The following is a 20,746-nucleotide window of genomic DNA, read 5'->3' as shown; positions in this document are numbered from 1 at the left end:
CACCAAGCCGATCGTGGCAGGCCAACAAGACTCGACGCTCATGATGCGGTCGTTGATCGTTGCCGTCAGGTTCGGCCTGGCACTTGTGCAGACAAAGTCCGTCCGTGAGTTTCATGCGATCGACCCGACTCGCACATCCACCTCGCCACGATCGCCCTGCACGGAAGTCTGGGTTCGGCAGCGTCATTTGATCTTCCACTTGCTGAGGAAAACCTTGGATCTTGCATCGAGTCCTCCGTGCCTGTGCCCATGAAACGACGGCCCACGGTCACTTCGTCCTCGACGATCCAGTCACAGCGAGCGTCTGCCAGGTGTTGGCCAAGGTAGCCGCATGAGCAGACTCGCAGGCCCACGCGCCCGTCCGCTAATCGGGTTCCTGCATTCATCTTATCAGAAGCCCCCAGCGAATACAACCCGCCACATTGCCTCGAAGCCGCCTAGCTCGTCTGCACGTCAATCTCCTTCAGCGCTGTCCTGAACCCGCCAGAAGACCTGCAGTCAACACGCTAGCGACGACACGGACAGTGATCCCATCCACAGAGCCGTCGTTGCGCTGCTTTACTTGCAAGCCATGGCGTCCAAGTCAATCTCCTTGTTATCGCTGGCACACGACCCGTCTAATTTTCTTCTTTTACGGCCTCTTTCTTCATTCAAATCGAGTCACCTCCGTTTTTCGACCTGTCGCCGTCGTATATACACTATATGCTTGTTTTTTTGTCTAACATTTTTCGCTGCTTCTGCCGCTATACACTCGTTTTATCATATGCCCTTGGCCTTTTAACTACTCTGAAGCATGAGAACATAAGCGCAGACAAAGAAAAAAAAAACAAGGCTCGACTGATTCGCCAATTCTAATATTTCTCGGCTGCGGGCTTTGTTGCCCGTCATGTTCTCCTCGCTCGTCGAGCTCCTAGCGGGCTCGCTACTGTTTTTCAGCACCGTTTCCGCTGCAGACACAGGCGCGCCCAAATCAGCGCCGGACCAGTTCTCCGACTGGACTGGCTGGGGCTCCAATATCTACAACAATCGCTGGTCGACCAGCACCGAGATCAACTCGACAACCATCGCCGATCTGAAGCAGAATTGTAAATTCGACTATCCGCTCGGCGTCAGTGCGACACCCGTGGTCCACAACAATACCGTCTACTACCCGACCAGCAATGGCTCCTTCTACGCGCTGGCCTACGGTACCTGCAAGTTCCGATGGCAGATCAACGTCACCAAGATCTGCTACGACGAGGAGCCACTCACGGGCTTTGTGCTGGAGAACTCATTGCCCATGTCTCGAACCAGCCCCCAGCTTGACCTGGAGAATGGCATCATTTACTTTGGCACCCAGGCTCACGCACTTCTCGTCGCCGCAAACCTGACCACCGGCGAGGTTCTTGGCACGATCCGCGTCCATGACCATCCTCTCGCTATTCTGACCATGAGCCCAACCCTATATGAGGGCAATATCTACATAGGCGCCTCGTCCCAGGAGTCGTCCGCCACTGTCAACACAAGCTACCCCTGCTGCAGTTTCATCGGCAAATTCGCCTCGTACAACTTTGACCTCAAGACGAGGAACTTTACTGAGCGCTGGCACATCGACACTCTGCCGGCCAACAGCGGCTGGTCAGGCGCAGGCGTATGGGGCTCTCAGCCGGCCATCGACCCTGTGCGCGGCCAGGTCTTCTTCGGCACGGGCAACACGTACGTATATCCAGATTCGTACTTGCACTGCGTCAACGAGACCTCGGCCTGCATGCCAGACGACGTTTCGCAAGAGTCCGTCTTTGCCGTCGACATGAATACCGGCAAAGTCAATTGGCGCCAGAGAATATCTCCTCTCGACGGCTGGGTCATGGTCTGCGGTTACGCCGGTGCACCGACGAGCGCATCACCTCTTTGCCCCGATCGACCGGGTCCAGATGCGGATTTCGGCATGGCCCCTACCTTTGTTCCTGCAGCACTTGGCGATGGCACGACTGGCAACGATACTGTCGTTATTGGCCAGAAGAGCGGTAACCTGTATTCGTTTAATGCAGTGACGGGTGACGTTCAATGGAGCATAATCACGTCTCCCGACTCCGGTACTACGGGTGGACCTGGCGCCATGTCTTGGGGCATGGCCACCGACGACAAGAGCATATATTTCACCGCCATAAACTTCGGTGCTGTCAATTGGACCCTGCAGCCCGGAAACGGGCCCCAGATCAATAACAGTGCATGGGGCGCCGCCAACCTCAAGACCGGCGCTCTCGAGTGGGAGGTTCCTGTCCCGGACTTGCAGCTCGCCTACACCCCACCGGCTGTCGTCAACGACATCATTCTCGTGGGTCGATCCGGTTCCCGCGCTGTCGTTAATTCGGACACAACCGGCCAGACCACGGGTGCCGTCGTTGCGCTGGCAAAGTCCAACGGCAACACGCTCCAGACCTGGCCCGTCGACTCGATCCAGCGCGGTGGCGTGCTCGTCGCCGGGGGTTTCATGATGTTCGGATCAGGCTATCACTATCAGAATTCGTTCAAGACAGGCTCGTTCTACGTGTACGGCCTTCCGGACGCCATCGAGCAGGCCAAGATCGACCCGACCGTCACGACCGATTCACCCGATCCGTCGACGGGCAGCGAGGGCACGGGGACAAGTGGGGCGCCATCATCTACGACATCGAAGAAAAGCACGGCTGCAAGGGGTGTGGTACTCAACATGGTTTCTCCCCTACTGGGACTCGCGTTGTTCATGTGTCTGTTTGCGTAAAGGGAAAATTTGTTTTTTCTTTGAAGAGGATACGACCCCCATGTTTTCACGTTTGTTTGCTTGGGCTTTTGGGCTTTGATGAGCATGTATTGAATTCCCAAGCCCTCTCCCATTAGAACCCGCCCCGCCTTTTTTTTCGGCGGGGCAGATAGATACCTCTTCAGCGGCACAAGTGTGTGCAAATTAAAATAATGCTAATTTGTCCTTCCTGATGTCCTCACTTCTAGTCTTCTTCTGGTTTTTTTCTTTTTTTCTTTTGTCTTGAATAGTCACGTGCAGGTCATTACTACCCGTATCGTTGCATTTGTTGATATCATAAAAAGGTAGAGAATCACATGTGAGATGTTCAAATATTGCGGGGAGTTGCAGTGAAATTGAGAGAGTGACTGGAGCGGGGATTGTCGCAAGGCCTCTTCTGATGCTGCTACGTCTGGTATTACCTGAATGCTAGTGCTGGTCACTCGCACGCCAGCTCAAAAAGTTTTGGACCTCCATCCACGCTCTGTTGAATAAAATTATTAAGCAAACTTACCGCCATCAGACCCAATCTCTGAGCCTAACAGGGCAAATGATGCTGGTGCGATTGCCCTTAGCAGGAAAAGTGTGCGAGGGCTGAAGTGAGTTTCATGAGCTCTTGATGGACGAATCTTCCAGCGGTGTTACCGTCGAAAACCCAAAGCAAAGAAGAAGCAAAAGATATGATTATCGTTCACGCTGTGATGGAAAATTCTCGCGGATCCAGGACACCTGTGGATGTCGTAGGATTACAACAAGGACTCGACTCACCATGCTCCGTCGTCTGTTTAATTCATGACGTCGGCATTTATGCTTACCGGGGGAAATGCGCGATATCAGTCCATTTTGGAATATTCCCGGTCACTGGCTGTGTTTTGGATGACCGAGCGAGGGGAGTGCTAAGGACTGATCCACCACTCCACACGCGTGTGTACTTGGTCAGGCTGATGTCCGATATGAGAGGCATCTGGAGCTTTGTTCCATAGTTGAGGTTTTGAAATCGTTCTACGAAGTGTACCTGCTCTAGCAGGCGCATGAAAGCAAGTGCGAGAGGTTGCCCCGTGAACCATAAAGGCTGGCAACGATAAATGGGTGGAGATGTACCTAGAAATTCGTGCCACGTCCGAGCACATCGACATGGCTAGCTAGTTAATGTTGTCGAATGAAAAGAAAAATTGAAGAAAAAAAGCGTGGCAGACGTGCCAATGATGAGGAATGTCCCTTCACATTGAACTCTTCTCATCTCTATGTACAAAAATATTCGCTGCAACGAGAGAGCAAGGGCGACGTTCAATGTTTCCTAAGCCTCCAGTCTCTTTGCAATTACGCAGCGCTATTTTTCAATTGTCTTGAAAGGACACATTCGGGCATTTACTCGTCTAGTTGCCAATCCTCTCGCCGTACCGTGCCGCTTTGAGCTCGTCCATCTTCGCCACGCGCTTCTTGAACTCGACGTACTGGCATTTTTCGTACGAATGTCTCTCATCCTGCGTCATTGTCCACTTAGCCTCCATTGACTCAGGCACATCTTATTCCCGCCTTCAAGGTGAGGTGTAAGGGGAAGGAGGGAGAGGCGAATGAAAGCATACCTCGCACTTCCACGGCAGGTAGTATGTCTCGAAGCGACACCGGTTGAGGGGTATCAGAAGGTGAGCACAGCTGTCCCTGTATGCAAGCGGTAGTCTGGCATCCGACATCTGCTGTTTAGTTGCCGCTAAAAGGTTCATGTATGTTAGCTCTCTGTTCTGGACCGCCGTTCTGAAGCGCGCAATTGAATCATCAAGAGGAGCGAACATACGGCCTGATGGTTCGGAAGACTCGTGGCCGAGACCAACGGCTTCCTTTGCCTTCTCGATGAGCGACATTGTGCTGAGTTTGGAGCTTGAAAGGGTAGCTTGATGCTGTCACCACGGCTCGCGGATGCTTTGCAGGTTCGAGGTGCCGGGCAACATGCTCGCAAGGCCGACATATTATAGCCTTAGGCATAAACAAGCGGGCAATCCATTAAAACCATTTTAGGATTAGCGTGGTTTCCTGGCTTTCGGCATCACGCGTCGAAACCTCCACGCACGCGTCGTCTTCCTGTTCCTTTCGCGATCTCATTCGTCGTCTGCGGTGCCCGCTCTTTTCACTATCGTGGCCGCTGTCAACGTATAAAATCGACTGTTTCCCTTTCTTACGTATAAATGCATTGATGAAGTCATGGCCGCGAACAACGTTAACAGCGCCAACTCCAAGATCTACGGCGCGTGTTATAGCAATGTGCCCGTATATGAATACAACGTAGGGCCGGGCGTGCATATTATGCGCAGGCGGGCTGGTATGTGGTTACCCTCCTTGGTTCAAGATACATCCGGGCAGGGAAAGCGATTTTGGAAGTGGAAAGTGCTGATGCCATGGACAGACGATTGGATCAATGCGACGCACATTCTCAAGGCCGCTGCCTACGACAAGCCGACGAGGACGAGAATTCTAGAGCGAGAGGTACAAAAAGGTGTGCATGAAAAGGTTCAGGGTGGTTATGGTAAATATCAGGGTAAGTGTAAATAACGCAGACATACCTCATGGTTTCGTGGAAGAACACAAGGCTAAGATTTTGGACAGGCACCTGGATACCTCTTGCTGATGGCCGAGCTCTGGCCGAGCGCAATGGCGTTCTTGATAAGCTGCTTCCAATCTTTGATTATGTGCCGGGCGACAGGAGTCCACCGCCAGCGCCTAAGCATGCGACCGCGGCATCTAATAGACCGAAGCAACCCAGGATAATCAATCCACCACGGAGAATGCCTGTAAACTGTAAGTTGCATAGTCATCACAAGGGCGAAGGCCACATACAGTGCTAATTGAACGATCAGCTCATGCATCGTTACATGCGCATGCACATTCACATTCACAATCGATGTCCCAGTACGATCAAGATGAGCTAGCCAGTGTGGGCCAATACCACGAAGGCACACCGGACAATATGACTATAGCATCGGAGAGTATGATGGACGTTGATGACCCCTATGCACAACACTACCCAGGTTCACGGAAGAGGAAACGGGACCAGATGTCATTCCAAGATCAACAGCACCAGATCTGGGCTGACCAGCTGCTTGACTACTTCATGCTTCTAGAGTCGGAAGATAGCTTTCCATCGGCGCCGGAACCACCCCCAGGCATCAACCTAGACAGACCAATAGATGAGAAGGGTCACAGTGCAATGCATTGGGCAGCCGCAATGGGAGACATTGACGTCGTGAAAGACCTTCTGAGGAGGAATGCACGCATAGATTGCTTGAACAACAACCTCGAGACACCGCTTATGCGTGCTGTGATGTTCACGAACAACTTCGACAAGCAGACTATGCCGGCTCTCGCTCGTATCCTTGCACCGACAGTCCAACGTACTGACTGGTTCGGTTCAACCGTCTTCCACCATATCGCCGCAACTACATCATCGAAGAACAAGTACAAGTCCGCGCGCTATTATATCGATACCCTCGTCAACGTCTTGGCTGAGACGTGGATTCCTGATGAAATCACCAAGCTCCTAAACATGACGGACCAGAACGGTGACACATGCGTCATGATAGCTGCGCGTAACGGCGCGCGGAAGTGCGTGCGAAGCTTGCTTGGACGAAATGTCGCGGTTGACAGGCCAAACAACGCGGGTGAGACGGCAGACGAGCTAATTCGTGAATTGAATGCGCGGAGGAGAGCGCACCTTGGAAAAGCTGGTCTTGGCGCGATGGGAGTAGGGGGGCGGGAACTGTCGAGTTCACCATTTGCTCCAGATGGCAGAGGGATGAACGGAGATGGAAGCGCGATGGTGAACTTTGGCGGAGGATCGAATTCACTAGCAATGCAAAGAGAGCCGACATTCCGAAGTGCGACAGCCAACAGCGTTGCGACCCGATTACTCCCCAATATCACGGAGCGCCTGACAGGCCTGGCAAAAGCTTTTGAGACGGAGTACGAGACGAAAATGGAAGAGCAAGTGGAAATTGAACGTGTACTGAGAAAGAGGACGGGCGAACTGGAATATTTGCGCAAACAGCTCGAAGATCTCGCTCCTGTAGAAGAGGAACTGAGCTCGCTCTCGCAGGCCGACGAGGTCGATGTCGAAGCCGAACTTGCGTCCCTAGAGCGCGAGGCTGAAGCCTACTTAGAGCTCGAGCACATGTCATCCCTCCGCGAACTTGTCGCCATGGGACCGCCTCCACCGTCGTCGTCCAATGGTGTCCTCGAGCCCTCTCCGGAGAAGTTGAAGGCCATGCAGGACCAGCGGCGGCGAATGGTGCGCACGCTCGTGGACGCCATGGGAAATGCAGGCATGGGTGAGCGCGTGGAAGGTTACAAGAGATTGATCAGAGGGGCGATTGGTGTGAGGGAGAGCGAGATCGAGGGGATGCTTGACGAGGTGTTGAGAGAGCTAGAGGAGGAGGCCAGAGAGAGGGACGGAGGGTATAGGCAACAAGGCACGGCTACGATAACGGCAACCTGAGTTAGTTCGGCTGCAGAAGAGTGCGAGAAGGACTGTTCATGACCTTGGTATGATAATGCTTACGTGCACTTTGTAGGCGCGGACGATGTTGGCAATGTGCTGAACATCTGACTATGTGTCGACACCCCCCAGTTCAGAACTTGAACACACTTTTTGAGCCATGCACGAGATAAGCTTCTGAGCCATGATTTCACGGACATGTCATCGACGTCTGGCTCTCGATTTGGATTAACAAATAACGAACCGTAATCTTGTTAATGAGCACGAGACGAACGATCCTGTGAATATTGGTCCTTTGGGTCTCGCGCGTGGAGCACAGGAGACCTGAGAGTCCAGTTGCGAATCTAAAACCGTATGACTCCTAGATATATCAGTCTGGGCGACCTGTTTTACAGTCCAGAAGTGTCCCTTTTTTTTTGGCTTCACATTTCCATTATCCGTGAAGCACCTGGCAAGGTCCCACCCCACTCAACGTAGGTCCCCTCCGGCCTTAAACTCCGTCTGAACCAGGACCCGACTTGCCTGCCGATCTTTCGTCTGGATCTTTTTGAAGTAAAGTATTGATGCTACTGGGTCTATCCAACACGTGGCACGTAGTTAGTCGTGTAGGGATCAAGGCATTCTCGGATGAGCAGCGGCTACATTCTGGGCGGTTACGGGGAGGGATAGGAAAAAGAAAAAGGAGGTTGAATTGAAATGATTTATTTTCGAACGTAAGCACCTACGATCTTATATACAGAAAGGGTGCATCATCACACCATGCTATACTTCTATTCTTATATGGCAACATTGGCGCAGCTGAAAGCAGGCTTGACAGGGCCGCTGTAGTCGGCGATGATGGCCTCGCAAGCAGCGTACAGACCCGGCCCAAGCAAGAACAGACCGACGAGCATGACGAAGACGTGGACAGCAGTCTTGATCGACCTGCTGAGGCCACCGAACAGGTTCGTCTTGTTCATCTGCCAGTAGGCAATGGCGAAGTAGATGAAGCCGAAGAAGCTGTCAAAGGCAGCGCCAAGAAGAGACAGGAAATCACCCATGGAGGGAACAACCTCAGCGAAGATGAAAGCGACGCCCCAAACTGCGACCATTACGCCAGCCCAAGCTCCCCAGCCGATGACGGTGTTGGAGTGCTGGTGATGCGAGCCGCGCATGAGGTGCTGATAGACGAACTTGGCGCTGACGTTGGCGTAGATGACGCCGATGATGATAGTGGGCACGATGACAAAGGCAAACGAAGCCTTCTTGTATGCGACGACACCCAAGCTGCCAAATGCCGGAGCGGTGGCGTACTGACCCAGGTAACGGAAGCCAATGGCAGGTGGGACGATGAAAAGAATGACCGAAAGGCAGGCCAGGACGGCTAGGGACTTGGGGAAGTCCTCTGGTTTTTCCATCTCCGCGATGAAGGTTGGGAAGAGGATCTGTGGAACCCAGAGGAAGGTGATGTTGAGCACGGCATTCATGCATGCGACCCAGGTGGTGCCTGCTGGAGGGAAGGCGTACGTGTGGACGGGGCCGTCCGTTGGATAGTCGCCGTTGTAGCCGTAGAGCGGAGCATCTTCGATACCGGCGAAGATCAAGAAGAGCAAGATGGCAAGGCCCATGCACGCCGCTGAGAACATGCTCATGAATGAGACGTGCTTCAGGGTGCGAGGAAGGGACATGATGATGCCCATCATCATTGTGATCACGTTGAAGACGATTGTGCATTGGGAGTGATCAGAAAGGGTGTTGATGACCTTGGCACCGGTCAAAACGTGGAAGCCGATGAGGAGGATGTTGTTGGCGAGCAGCATGAAGGCAGTGAAGTGGTAAGCAACGGTGGATTTGCCGAACGCGTAGTAGCCAAAGTCGCATATGTCCTTGATTTGAGGATGTTTCATGATGAACTTGTGCATCGTAAGGGAGGTGATGTAGAAGAGGACTCCAGCGAGAAGCATGGTGATGATTCCTGGTACCCAGCCAAGCACGGAGAGCGACCACGTTTGAGCCATGATGGCGAGACAGACTTGGTCTCCGGCCAGCAGCCAAGCGGCCTTCTGCCATGACATGGTCCTAAGCTTGATCTCGTGACCATGGTCTTCAGCGACAAGTCTGTCGAAGGTGATACCTTCCTCGCTGTAATCGTCCTGGACATAGCCACTACTCGCCGCAATCTGCTTTTCGTTATCGTATTTGGGCTCTGCCATGGCTGAATCAACAACTGATTAAACAATCGACGCGAGGAAGAGTGGTTTTCAGGATCGCAAGCCAGGCGGCTGACGTCTATGGTGAGCGAGCATGGATGCGCTGCACAATGGCATGGGGTATTTATACATGGTCGTAGATTAAGCAACCGACTCGTCGTTGCATCTTCGATCAGAAAGTCTGAATGGTAATCACGAATCCCAGCCTTAAATGTCGTTATCGCACAAACTCCACTGGTCAATCGATGCTAAAGATTGTGAATCGCTGAACAAGGCATAGCGAAGCAACCTTGCAGGGTTTAGGTCGCGAAGAAGCCTGTTGCAAAGCACACTAAACGGCCGCTCCGGGCGTCTGGGCAGACCCGCCTACTGTCGTGGGGGAGGTCTAGAAGAGTTGGAATGCTTGACCACTTCAGCCGATGTTTTTCGCGGCGCGACATTTGGATTCCCCGTTTGTACCAGCCCCTGCTCTTTACTGGATGTTGACATGACCATGGAGACTGTCTGCCTGGAAGCAGCAGAATCTCGTTGGGAGGCGAATGATCCGGACAGACTTGTGGAATGGCGGGTCCAAAGTGTCTTGTAGAGACTCGGCGCATGAGGCTCCCCGGATAAGCTATGCCCAGACTGGCTCAAGAACCCCTTTGCTGAGCCAGGTGCTCGTCTTAGTCCAGGCTTGATTTGGTGAAGCTTTGCCGACTAGAGAGCGCTTGATCTCAGCTAGCTCGGAATAGCACTCGGTGGTCAACCTTTCATATCACAAAGACGTAGCAAGGCAACCAGATGACCATGCAATGCGTCGTCGTATCCTGTTTGCGATGCGCAAGGTTCCTGTACTGTATGTAACGCAAGCCTTGCAGTCTCTCATCGCCATCTCAGCTCCGCTGCAGCAGCTGGTCAGCTCGTCTTTTACTCTAGGGTTTGCCTTGTATCACCCAATATTTTTACGTCTTCTTTCATCCGCGCGTTGGGCGGTCTTGCTTTATAATACCATGCTACTGTCATATAATCCCCCGCATCCCGCACTCTGCTGTACTCTGCTGCACTCCGCGTTCATGATCAAATGTAAGTTGAACCTTACATCACGTGACAATAAAAGTGCTTCAAGCAAGACTTCCAAACTCTAATGATATGCGAGGACTGGTAGAGTGTCGCAATCTATACGGAGTACATCTCCTAACAAATCATTAGATCCCGATGCTTTGTTGAAGCATGCAACATCTACCAAGAGCACCCAGAATGAGGGCAGAGCACTCTACGCCTCATGCAGTGGTTTACAGGACGTGGGATCTCGCATTCCATTTCTATGCTCAGCGTGCAAACTCCAAGCACGAATTCGCGCCACCTCTTCAGCGCGTCGTCCTTCCGTCTTGCTCAGCGCTTTTGTGGCTCTCATGATCATTGCATTGGAAGACCGTTACAGTTTGCCATTTCCATATAACATTTGCTGCAGAATTCGCTAAACTTCTCTTCTGAAGTAGAGTGACGCGCTTCTGTCTCGTTCCGAGCAGTGATCTAATCCTTAACCAGCGGGGGAACCGCCTTCCAAAACCAAGCTGAATCCCGTCACAGAGGCGCCCACGTGGAGCGCTAGATATGATTATACATGCCAAAAAAACGCCAAATATGCACAGTTCCTTTCAGCCTGACAGAGCCGTAAGAAAGGCCGGTACGTAAGTATGGCCAGAATGATTCGACATCTCATTATTAACACTCGACCTTTATTTGTTCCATCGTCGTGAACAGACGATCATATCCTTGGAGGCATGCCAGCACACCCATTACTCGGGCCATTGTTCAATGTTAGCCCGTTAAGTCTGATCACGTATTGCATCAGCGAGCAGTCGTCGCATTTAACCAAGGCCTGAAGAGCCTTGACCTGCTGCTTGAGCAGGTTCCGCTCCTGTTCAATCTGTCTCTTCTCTTTTTCAATCTTCTTGATGTGCGCGACGGCACTGGCCAGGATGATACTCTTAGATGGCTTTGGCGCAGCCGCAAGATCCTCGATGTCGCCCTTGCCTTGCAGGCATTGGTTCTTGGGCTGCTGAAAGGCCGGTAACGAGTTCTTGAGTGCTTCCAGATGTGTGTTGATGGATTCACGATACTTCTTTTCGATTTCGTTGTGTGGCTGTCTTCTGCTGGGCTTTGCAGGAGCCGGTTTCGTCGCCGGCGCTGGATCTGGTGAAGTTGTAGATTCTTCCGATGATGCACGCTTGGCCGATCCCTTCTTCTGCTTTCGCTTCAGCGATACTCGCGGTCCGGTCTCTTCCTCTTCTTCTTCTTCTTTGACCGGCGTAGTGATCTTGCTCTTTGCCTCTTCTGACAGAGCGAGCTCTACCGGTTCTGGAGACGTGGTCGTGAAGCCGGTGATCTGAGTTTCCAAAAGGCCGGCACCGTCCGTGGAGCCGGTCTTGCCCAGACTTTCGAACCACTGGTCCATCGACTGGTCATCAAAGATGTTTGGGCCGCAGCCGCCTCCGCACGTCGATGGGTCCGGGTGTGGTCCAGGCTTGCCGTATGCTGGGCAGAGGGGACTCGTCCAACATGCAGATTTTGAGTCGCTCTTTGATGGTCGGGTCCGCTTAGGCTCCGGGGCGGGTTCCCATCCACCGATTTCTGTGTGGGCGCGTGATGGCGAGCCGCTTAGAGCGCTTGGTGTTGCCGATGGCGTCGACGTTGCCTTTGAATCTGAAGTCTTTTGCCTCTCCAGTGTGGACATCAGTGGACTCTCGTCGAACAGATTTTGGAGACCGTACGAGTCTGTGCCCGAGTAGTCTGATATGTGTGTCCAATCATCGAGTGGCGAATAGAGGATGCTGTCGACTGGAGGAAAGCCTTGGTTCTGCGCTGCGGATGCAGCTTTGCCAGACGATGACACCATGCTATTCGGCATGTTGGCAGTGATAAAATCACAGAATTGATCGTTGCTTGCTGATTGTGTCTCTTGGTGGTCATAGAATGACGACGTATTCGCGAGCTCTGGGAAATTGTATAGCGCGTCCATATTGCACTTGATATGGCTTGGAATGTGTTTTCAGGGGGAGCTCTGGTGGTCAGAGTATGACGAGGATATAGTGAGAGCATATGGGAATTTCCTGTCCTTAAGGGCGGAACCTTGCCATTCTCCCAAGACGTCGGGGCGGGCCTGTTCGGGGAGACGCTGGTACGATGGGAAGATATGTGGTCTGATAGTTCCCTTTGCGGCCTAGCGCTTGCCGTTTCTAAAGTTGTTCTCAGACGGAGCACGCCGCGGCCAAACGCTGATTCGAGGCCCTGACTGGTCGACGCGGAACTGCCTCGGATCCGATGACCAACGCTTCCCCAGCCACAGTCTCAGCGCTGCGTTTCCGCTACGGCTTGCCGAAGAACTGTGATCGTTCTTGTTGATGCCGCTCCCGTCGTTCTTGTCCATGGCACGATTTGCGCTGTGCCTAGCGGCTTCTTCAATCCTTTTGTCCATTCTCCATGCATCGACAGTAATCACGTTTTTTCCACACGTTCGCGACGACGTCTTCCCGCGTCACTACAACCGTCCCCTTCTTTCGTGGCACGCATGGATCGCACAGATTTTGAATTCTTCATTCGTTCTCTTCTCTCGACAAAGCTTGTTCCTGTATTGTACACTCGAGGTATCACATATAAGTCATTAAACAAAAATGCTTTAAAAAACCCAACAGTCCCAACTCCACATTCCTCATGCAATGTGTGACGAAAGACCAACATGCAACTTGGGCCATTTACGCAAATACAGCCATCAGGAATCCCAGCAAGGCTGAGGCAGAAACTCCGCCTGCGATGCGGGCCGATGACGCCGCGCCGGTGGCTTGCACCGGGCCTGACGAATGAGATGCACTGACGCTGCTGGTTGTACTTGTAGACGCAACACTGGGTGAACCAGACTGTGCGGTAGCCGAAGCAGTTTCAACGCTGGTTGAGCTTGACTGTACGCTGGTCACTAAGGTGGAACTGGTTGTGCTATTTGCCGTCACCGTGGCCAATGGCTGAACTGGTGGAGCGGAACCCGTTGACACTGTGATAGCCGCGCTGGACACAGTGCTCTGCTCGGCAGCAATCTGGTCAGGGGAGACAATACCGCCAGTCGAACCGCCCTGAACCTTGATTGACTGCCAGGTTCCTGAGTTGTCTCCATACGTGTAGGAATCTGCTGGGCTGTAGTTGACGATTTTGACGCTCTCGACGTACATGGAGAACGGGCCGTCAGCATAATTGGTGGTGCCCGGCTGGCCGCCCATGGCCCATGCAACAGTTCCTGGGGCATTATTTGTGGGGTCGCCGCCAGCCCAGATTCCAACCTTTAGTTTCATCGGGGTTTGGGGGAAACGCGTGCCACCTTGGGCATCGGCGTAGAGAAGAGTACGCACAGCCGCTCCATCGACAAACCACGTGATGGCCGACGAGGTCCAGTTGACAGCATACGTATGAGCCTGGTTCTGTGGATCACTGACTGGAATGTACACCATACGGTCGTACGAGGAAGTATCACCCTTGCCGAAATAATTCGATTGGACGCGGTAATTTTCTCCGCCGATGAATTCCTGGTTGCTCTGTCAGCCTGAATGCTTTCAAAGCGCATGAAGTACCCTTTTCACGTACCCAATCAATCTCGTCGAGGGCATCGCTCTCCATGACAATTGAGGAGACGATTCCGGCGCCCGGTGCTGCTTTCATTTTCACCTGTGGAATGCCATTAGTTGATGCCTGGCGTGACTTCACAGGCCGTAATGCATACCTCAACCATGCCAAAGAAGAAGTAGTCTTCCGTCTCCAAAGCTGGGCAGTCACCTGACTCAGCAACGGTGAGGCTAACACCGTTGGAATCATATGTCGCCTTCCCTTTGCACGCCGATTGCTTCCACCCTGCCGGTGGGGTACCGCCAGAACCAAAGTTCGCATCTAGGACTGGGTTTTTCTGGGCGGGGTCGACAGGGCATGAAGGCAAATCATCTTTGCAGCTCGAGAAGGTCTGAGCAAGAACCGCCGGCGAGAGAGCCGACAAGAAGAGCACAGCAGACTTGACCGTACGCATATCTGGCTCGTTCTTCTCGTGGGTCGCAATAGCAAAAGGCAGTAATGATTATGGTAATTAGAACGACTGCAGGGCGGGGTATCGAAGTAACGACAGAGCGAGCTCAGGTTGTGCCGGGGACTCGAACAAATATATTGCCCTAAACTCGATAGCAAGCGAGTGACTGTAAGATGGGAGTCTTTGGGTGACAAGAAAGCGAGCGTTGGTGGGACTTTTAAAAAGTGACCGTCGGCAGGTGAGATACAAAGTATCATGACCTCGAGCTCCTGCAAGTGGGGCGCAGAACAGAATAGAAGGACGGATGCCAAATGCAGCTCTCTCTGCCATTAGCCGATCTGTCCCCAAGTCTGCGACGAGGCCAAGGCCGTGATCAGATCTGGAATCATGCATTGCGACCATGTCTGGAGCTTGGTCAGGAGACGTCAAACACTGGCATCTCTGCGATGTTACTCAATATTTTCAGAGTCCAGCTGACATGCCCAGCTCGAATCTCCTGCGTTTGCTTGGCTGGCGGCTGAATGGCCAGCATGTTGCAGACCAGCCCCCGAACTCGCCGGATGATAGGTCGACCGAGGGAGCAAAAGAAACCGCACGCGTTTCACCGAAGTGGACTCTCTTCTCCTGCCACGGCGGTTTTTGATCACTGTTAGGGTGCAAGCACTGCTCCTGCTACATGACCATACGGGTTGGCACTGACACGGTTGCACTGGTTGACTATTGGGAGGCAAAAAGGACGGACTATTCTTGGTAACTTCCACGCTTCAGCCCACGTGTTCCTTGTGCGATCCCACAGCGCTGATCCGAGCGCGCGGCTGTGCAGCGCCACCCCAGCCTCAGACCTAGCCCCAACCCTAATCCCGGCGCTTTTCCGCCGATCACGTGCCTCAGCCAATGTGATCCAGCCACTTTTTCCACGTTGCCCCATACCCGCCGTTCTATCCTCGTGAACAGGTAGCGATACTTGCTCCACCGTCATGACAGACACTAAGCAAGCAGCATTTTGCTTTCGATGCGTTGGAAATACTGGCTGTGTGTAAGGACCGTAGCGGACAGGCAAGCCTTTTTCTGAGCCTGCCCACAACCCCCATCGGGAGAAAGAACTTGTGTCCAGCATCACAGCCGTTACACCTTTGCTCTTGGCACATCACAGTCAGACTTATGCGCGCAGAGAGCCTGTGGTACCTGCCGGAACGAGCATGACGCTTGCTTCATGAAAGATCTTCAGGATTGCCGAAGTTTCGATTCCAGCACGTACCTGGCCACAAGTTACGATCAGAAGCCGGCCTGGAAAGGATTGTCGAGTCCCTGCGTCGAGACTGCTAACAGACAATAATACGGACTATGCGAGCCTGCTAAGGACGCATGCAATTTGCGATATCGACCATGAACTTCTCGTTTGTTTGAAAAGAGGTTCGGTCGAGCCTCTGCGAAATTTTGCCTGCACTTCTTCTTTCTTTTTCCATCCATTTGCATGACGTACGGCTCGTATTATTCGTAGAGCATGTCTCCTGTGTCTGAACCCCTTGGCCTGCTTCCATTGCTTAACCCGATCCGATATGAGACTCTGGCTTATTCCCCGTATCCCCCTTTCCCCTTTCCCATCTCCCCTTTTCCTTTTTTCTTGAAAAGAAAACTTCTGTTCAAACACAATCTCTGCTGACCTATCGGAAGATTGAGCATAGAAATATCCTAGAACTGGGGACTGCATTTGAGTTTCATTAGGACAGGTTCTGATCAGCCAAGCCAATGGGTTGAGTCGGTGGAAGACAAAGCGTTCAAGTCGTTGCAAATCACCGTTACTACTTGATGATGGTCTCGGCCGCTTAGTCCTATCGTTACGGTTGCAAGTAGCGTTCTTTTGTTGAGACTACAGCTACCGCAACTCTACCTCAAAAAGTCTCCGCCCGTCTTTGCAAGAATCTCATCATAGTATGACTGAAACGCAAGCCATCCTTTAGCCGGCGTCCCTACCTGTTGATACGTAAAAGCCGCCTCTTCATCTTGGATGATTTTGGGTTTGTTCCCGCTCCCCGCAGCGGCCGCGTCGACCAAAAGTTGTGCCTGACAAGTTCGATCCAAACTCATAAACCAGAACGCAGCCTCATCCAAGCTTTGCCCTACCGTCAATAAGCCGTGATTTTGCAAGATCACGGCTTTACCGTCTCCAAGAGCAGTTGCTATACGCTTGCCTTCTTCGCGATCGAGCACCGCTCCTCCAAACTGGTCATACACGCCATGCGACTTGTAGAAGCGCAGAGAGTCCTGCGTAATCATGTCCAGATGGCGTCCGAATGCGGAAAACGCTTTGCCTGCCACGGAGTGGGCGTGGCACGCCGCGTTCGTGTCCGGCCGGGCTTTGTGTACCTCTGAGTGGATTGCGAATGCCGCCGCGTTGATCGGCTGGTTGCCTTCTACGATGTTGCCATTCTCATCTGCCAGGATCAAGTCTGAGACGCAAATCTGCGAGAAGTGCATAGAAAGTGGATTCAGCCCTCCAAGAAAAAACTCATCAGCGTGGAAAATCGAAAGGAGCATATCATACTTGACTTACAGAAATGATCTGTGAGAATAGGGTCTCTGACACCTTCGTTTTTTTGTTGTTAGTTCATCCAATCAACACCGAACCATTGGGGGGTTCTCGCACTTATGTGCCCAGCGACACCTTCGTCGAAACCCCTCTCGGCGAATATTCTAAATGCTGCAGCGAGGTGCTGCTTTCGATACAATCTCTCGTCTTCAAGACGCTCAAACGTAGGATACGTCCTGATTTTCAGCCTTTTCCCCGACGTTGTCTTTCCAAGAGCGCCCAACACAACATTTTCGCCTTCCTCGTGCGCTAAGGCGGCTGCAGTTGGTGGCTTGAAGAAGCGCGTTCGAGACTGGAACCCTCGTCGAGCAACAAGGACACCCGCACGACGATGATGAATCGGTACTCTTACGCGTGACAGCATGGTATAGCAAGGTCGAATGCAGACCTAGCATTCATTTGTTCAATAGTCAAAGGTTCTAGAGTAATAAAGTACGTGTAGTTCAAGTTCGACAATCAGTCGCGGTATCGGCTATGCGACATAACTGCTGCGGGGTTTGATCGCCGAGCGGATAAGTTCGCGGAGATTATAAGACAAGGACAGGCACCGCCTGACGAGGGTTATCCGAAGAACTTCTGTCAATTGGTATCTCCAAAGTGGGCTTAAAAAGACTGGTTTCAGATGCTGCTCACATTAAATGATCCCAGTTGTCTCATCGTGATTCGAGATGAATACCTCCGCTAGGTTTTTAACTGACGACTTGCCTTTGACTGATTGAATTCAGCTTAAGTTACATAATGTGCAAATTCTTGAACCGATCATGCTGTATTAATTAAATGATCTGCCTAAGATTGCTGCCTCTGATATTATCGTGCGATAGTGTAGTGAAGGTATTATATAAGGCAGCGTCGGGACGATTGATTGCACGGCGGGAAATAGCAACGAACATTATCATAATGAAATTTCGAATATATTGTGAGGCATGGCAAGCCTTGGAGCAGCATATAAAAGTAGCTTCGATTACCCCATCTCAATTCTCTTACCTTATGGAATTGCTGTTGTGACGAGATTGCTATGATTGATAGGAGATTGTGCCTATTAATTCGCCGTGAAATTTCCCGAGGCCCTTCATCAAGAATCGAAAGCAACTTTGATCACTGAAGATGTCTATTGTAGCCTCCAAAAATACATCACGAGTCTGAATGGAGACGAATTAGCCTATTGTAGGGACTATAAAGCGAAATGAGATTGAATTTTAAATCCATAAACCTTAGTTCGAGTGGTTGGTCCTGTGATTGAGAGTAGACTTTCTCTTTCTGGACAGTACAGTCCACAGAGTATTACGCATAGGGGCTAGGTTGCGTACGACTGCTTCAGATGTTCGCAGATGAAGTCCAAAAACGGACATGAAGCTTCAGAAGAATATATGTTTTGCCCAATGTGCTAGTCCATGCTTTTACGATCCTTACACCCCCAAATTTGATTTTCTCGACTTGGACCTTGGAAGATAAGCTCCTGGTAAGAGAATTACGAGGAAGCATAGACAAGGCGGAGTTGATACTTCTATGGCGGAATCTCTTGCGCCGGGGCACGTTTAGCGCAACAAGTTCGTCTCTTCTAGCAATATGTCTAACTTAGCACGTCCTTGTAGAGTATTTGGCGCAAACGGATGCTAGAATAAGTCACACTAGTTGCAGGAGGTTAGTCAAGGAAGGAAGTGGCGCACTTGTGTTGGAACCAGCCCAAAGCGACGATGAAATGTATTCGCCTAGGTTATACTGGAACGGAGAAATTGCACGGAAAAGCTCCAAAAATTCAGAGGTAAAGCGTATTAATCCCTTTACAATGACATTGGCCCTCTTACACAAGGTGGACAAGTTGAGAGACTGCTTGCGGAGATACATGTCTAATGATCGAAACACTATAAAAGCAGGAATTGAAATTCTGTCTTGTTCTACGTCTTTGTACGCCATCGACTACCAGGACAGATATCCCACAACTGCATTTGGGTGGCATAGCAAGTACGGTCTTGATAGTCTCAGATGAACGGACACAAAGCACAAAGAATGCCGAGGACTTCATGGCTTGCGTTGCTTTGAAAGCAATATTCAAGCAGATGACGGATACTTTCGCCAGGTTAACCTAAGACGACTCACTGAGCAGAGGTGCATCTTTTTTATTTTGGCTATCCTCGAAGAGGCTGACAGCAGATCCATAGAACAGGCCATTAATAAACAGGCAAATGGGGAGCAACAACGTTCTCTGAATGCCAATGGATTGGGCTATTGTCGTGGACTTTCATTCATTTCTCCTGACCAAAGCAAGAAGCTTCATAGTTGACTTGTATCTCTCAGCTACTGTGGCAGTTTAGCCTGATAAATGAGCAGTTTGAGCAAACAGGCGAGCGGTACAGTCCAACCGCGTCAAAGTGAGCGCTAAAGTATGTAAGCTCGCTGCTCCGTTTGGGCCCAATTAGTTGCGACACGGATTCTATGAATAAAATAACATGATCACCATTCAAACTTGTCCTCAAAAGGAAGACGACGCGAGGTTGGAGTAGCGCGAGGGAAGATCATAGGTGGCTAGGGACGGGTGAAAATCTGGGCACGAAAGATTGCATAGGAACGACGTCGCCAAGTCTGTGGGGATCAGATGAGCAAAGATTTCGGACGAAGTTCTCATCTTCTTCATGCGTTGGCTTGGGTTTCTAGCCAGAAAGCTTCCAATGGGCACACCAAGGAAGTTGCCGCTGCGCCATGCATACTGTACTTGTACTAGCACGCTCGGAGGTATGTATGTTCACGGAAGATCGGTCCCATAGGACGATGCTTCAGTTGTGGCATATAGATTGGCGATCGGACAGGCCGCTAGCGATTCAGTTGTCGATAAAATTCAGGCCCTGAGGCCTACATTGGGGAAACGATGCTATTCCGATCTATCCGACATCTTCATTCACGATTCCAAGACGCATGGGGACAATTGATTGGATTAACGAATCTTGGAACTCCGTGGATCTGGTCTTCTTGATCGTGTGCAAGCAGCATTTGCTGCAGGGGCTTTGGTAGTCCAGTTGAGCAAAATCGAGCGCACAAAATTTTGACCCGCTTTTAGTTTAGGGGCGCTCAAGCAGAGGTGGCGTTCTAGAAATTCGTCGGCACAGATGGAACATGTCCAAAGCAGCGGACAAGACGGCACAGCGTTGTAAGTGGTGCTATACTCCACTTATAAACAACCGCGATCCTGAGCACCTAGTACCCAATTTCTTGGGAGACCATAAGAGTCCGGCGATCCATGCCAACGGATCTGTCGTGTCGTTTGGCTTATACCCGTGCGAAAGAAAGATAGTCTACGCAATGCCGTGCAAAACACCGAGGAATTGTGAGAGCCCGCTTTGTTCGTTGACCAACCTATGGTCAAGGGATTCATGGTAAGCGTGCCCGGCATAACGCGATCGTGCTTGGGGCCAACTCTGTCCCGAGCTTTTGAATTGAGTAAGGTCCCGCAGTTCTGTGTCAGGCTATGTCGACAGCGATTCGCCATCGAAGGTCTTCTCTCTATACCGCAGAAACCACATGTGGATTGTGTTCGACGCCTCTCTACTCGTCTGCATCTGTCAGCTGTTGCTGCTGCTGCTCTCCGCGCACACCACACGTATCGGGCTCTCTCACTTTGCTATGCTTTTCTCCAGCAACGGCTCTCGCTGGGGCGATGGCGTAACGTACGCGCTAGTTTAGT

General features: G+C 51.6%; 7 protein-coding genes across 8 annotated transcripts; 2 read left to right on the top strand and 5 right to left on the bottom strand.

Annotated features, from left to right (window-relative positions):
* The first annotated feature begins 485 nt into the window (after positions 1 to 485).
* Positions 486 to 2,976, top strand: PV09_08230 (uncharacterized protein). The gene has a single exon (XM_016362094.1). It carries the CDS (start codon positions 887 to 889, stop codon positions 2,741 to 2,743), a length of 1,857 nt encoding a protein of 618 aa, XP_016210059.1. The 5' UTR covers positions 486 to 886; the 3' UTR covers positions 2,744 to 2,976.
* Positions 2,977 to 3,964: 988 nt separating this feature from the next.
* PV09_08229 (uncharacterized protein) lies at positions 3,965 to 4,687 on the bottom strand. Its single transcript, XM_016362093.1, has 3 exons — positions 4,557 to 4,687; positions 4,348 to 4,472; positions 3,965 to 4,245 (listed from the first exon to the last, which is right to left on the bottom strand). Exons 1-3 carry the CDS (start codon positions 4,621 to 4,623, stop codon positions 4,138 to 4,140), a joined length of 300 nt encoding a protein of 99 aa, XP_016210058.1. The 5' UTR covers positions 4,624 to 4,687; the 3' UTR covers positions 3,965 to 4,137.
* A 167-nt stretch (positions 4,688 to 4,854) lies between these two features.
* Positions 4,855 to 7,514, top strand: PV09_08228. Of its 2 annotated transcripts, XM_016362092.1 has the most exons (5): positions 4,855 to 5,078; positions 5,163 to 5,294; positions 5,363 to 5,554; positions 5,614 to 7,267; positions 7,324 to 7,514. In XM_016362092.1, exons 1-4 carry the CDS (start codon positions 4,961 to 4,963, stop codon positions 7,245 to 7,247), a joined length of 2,076 nt encoding a protein of 691 aa, XP_016210057.1. In that variant the 5' UTR covers positions 4,855 to 4,960; the 3' UTR covers positions 7,248 to 7,267; positions 7,324 to 7,514. The 2 variants fall into 2 exon arrangements, with proteins under 2 accessions (XP_016210057.1, XP_016210056.1); XM_016362091.1 differs by having other exon boundaries at positions 5,614 to 7,514.
* A 509-nt stretch (positions 7,515 to 8,023) lies between these two features.
* On the bottom strand, positions 8,024 to 9,439 carry PV09_08227 (uncharacterized protein; the record flags this gene model as incomplete). The annotated part of the gene is made up of 1 exon (XM_016362090.1): positions 8,024 to 9,439. One exon carries the CDS (start codon positions 9,437 to 9,439, stop codon positions 8,024 to 8,026), a length of 1,416 nt encoding a protein of 471 aa, XP_016210055.1.
* Positions 9,440 to 11,186: 1,747 nt separating this feature from the next.
* Positions 11,187 to 12,329, bottom strand: PV09_08226 (uncharacterized protein; the record flags this gene model as incomplete). Its single annotated transcript, XM_016362089.1, has 1 exon — positions 11,187 to 12,329. One exon carries the CDS (start codon positions 12,327 to 12,329, stop codon positions 11,187 to 11,189), a length of 1,143 nt encoding a protein of 380 aa, XP_016210054.1.
* A 665-nt stretch (positions 12,330 to 12,994) lies between these two features.
* PV09_08225 (uncharacterized protein) lies at positions 12,995 to 14,989 on the bottom strand. Its single transcript, XM_016362088.1, has 3 exons — positions 14,187 to 14,989; positions 14,051 to 14,131; positions 12,995 to 13,992 (listed from the first exon to the last, which is right to left on the bottom strand). The coding sequence occupies exons 1-3, from the start codon at positions 14,481 to 14,483 to the stop codon at positions 13,174 to 13,176; spliced, it is 1,197 nt and encodes a 398-aa protein (XP_016210053.1). The 5' UTR covers positions 14,484 to 14,989; the 3' UTR covers positions 12,995 to 13,173.
* Positions 14,990 to 16,049: 1,060 nt separating this feature from the next.
* PV09_08224 (uncharacterized protein) lies at positions 16,050 to 17,479 on the bottom strand. Its single transcript, XM_016362087.1, has 3 exons — positions 17,128 to 17,479; positions 17,035 to 17,067; positions 16,050 to 16,975 (listed from the first exon to the last, which is right to left on the bottom strand). The coding sequence occupies exons 1-3, from the start codon at positions 17,432 to 17,434 to the stop codon at positions 16,368 to 16,370; spliced, it is 948 nt and encodes a 315-aa protein (XP_016210052.1). The 5' UTR covers positions 17,435 to 17,479; the 3' UTR covers positions 16,050 to 16,367.
* Between the last annotated feature and the right edge of the window lie 3,267 nt (positions 17,480 to 20,746).

This window comes from Verruconis gallopava (genome assembly GCF_000836295.1).
Source record: "Verruconis gallopava strain CBS 43764 unplaced genomic scaffold supercont1.38, whole genome shotgun sequence".
Lineage (NCBI taxonomy): Eukaryota > Fungi > Ascomycota > Dothideomycetes > Venturiales > Sympoventuriaceae > Verruconis > Verruconis gallopava.
This window is presented reverse-complemented; position numbering and strand designations above follow the sequence as displayed.

Excerpts from the sequence above, each read along its gene's own strand:
- PV09_08230 (XM_016362094.1), top strand. The coding sequence starts at position 887 with ATGTTCTCCTCGCTCGTCGAGCTCCTAGCGGGCTCGCTACTGTTTTTC.
- PV09_08229 (XM_016362093.1), bottom strand. The coding sequence starts at position 4,623 with ATGTCGCTCATCGAGAAGGCAAAGGAAGCCGTTGGTCTCGGCCACGAG. Across the intron at positions 4,473-4,556 it reads GTCTTCCGAACCATCAGGCC|CGGCAACTAAACAGCAGATG; the intron begins GTATGTTCGCTC and ends TGAACCTTTTAG. Across the intron at positions 4,246-4,347 it reads ACCTGCCGTGGAAGTGCGAG|GATGAGAGACATTCGTACGA; the intron begins GTATGCTTTCAT and ends ACAATGACGCAG.
- PV09_08228 (XM_016362092.1), top strand. The coding sequence starts at position 4,961 with ATGGCCGCGAACAACGTTAACAGCGCCAACTCCAAGATCTACGGCGCG. Across the intron at positions 5,295-5,362 it reads TGGTTATGGTAAATATCAGG|GCACCTGGATACCTCTTGCT; the intron begins GTAAGTGTAAAT and ends GATTTTGGACAG. Across the intron at positions 5,555-5,613 it reads ACGGAGAATGCCTGTAAACT|CTCATGCATCGTTACATGCG; the intron begins GTAAGTTGCATA and ends TTGAACGATCAG.
- PV09_08225 (XM_016362088.1), bottom strand. The coding sequence starts at position 14,483 with ATGCGTACGGTCAAGTCTGCTGTGCTCTTCTTGTCGGCTCTCTCGCCG. Across the intron at positions 14,132-14,186 it reads TCTTCTTTGGCATGGTTGAG|GTGAAAATGAAAGCAGCACC; the intron begins GTATGCATTACG and ends GGCATTCCACAG. Across the intron at positions 13,993-14,050 it reads CCCTCGACGAGATTGATTGG|GAATTCATCGGCGGAGAAAA; the intron begins GTACGTGAAAAG and ends CAGAGCAACCAG.
- PV09_08224 (XM_016362087.1), bottom strand. The coding sequence starts at position 17,434 with ATGCTGTCACGCGTAAGAGTACCGATTCATCATCGTCGTGCGGGTGTC. Across the intron at positions 17,068-17,127 it reads AGGTGTCGCTGGGCACATAA|GTGTCAGAGACCCTATTCTC; the intron begins GTGCGAGAACCC and ends AAAAAAACGAAG. Across the intron at positions 16,976-17,034 it reads TATTCTCACAGATCATTTCT|GGCTGAATCCACTTTCTATG; the intron begins GTAAGTCAAGTA and ends TTTTTCTTGGAG.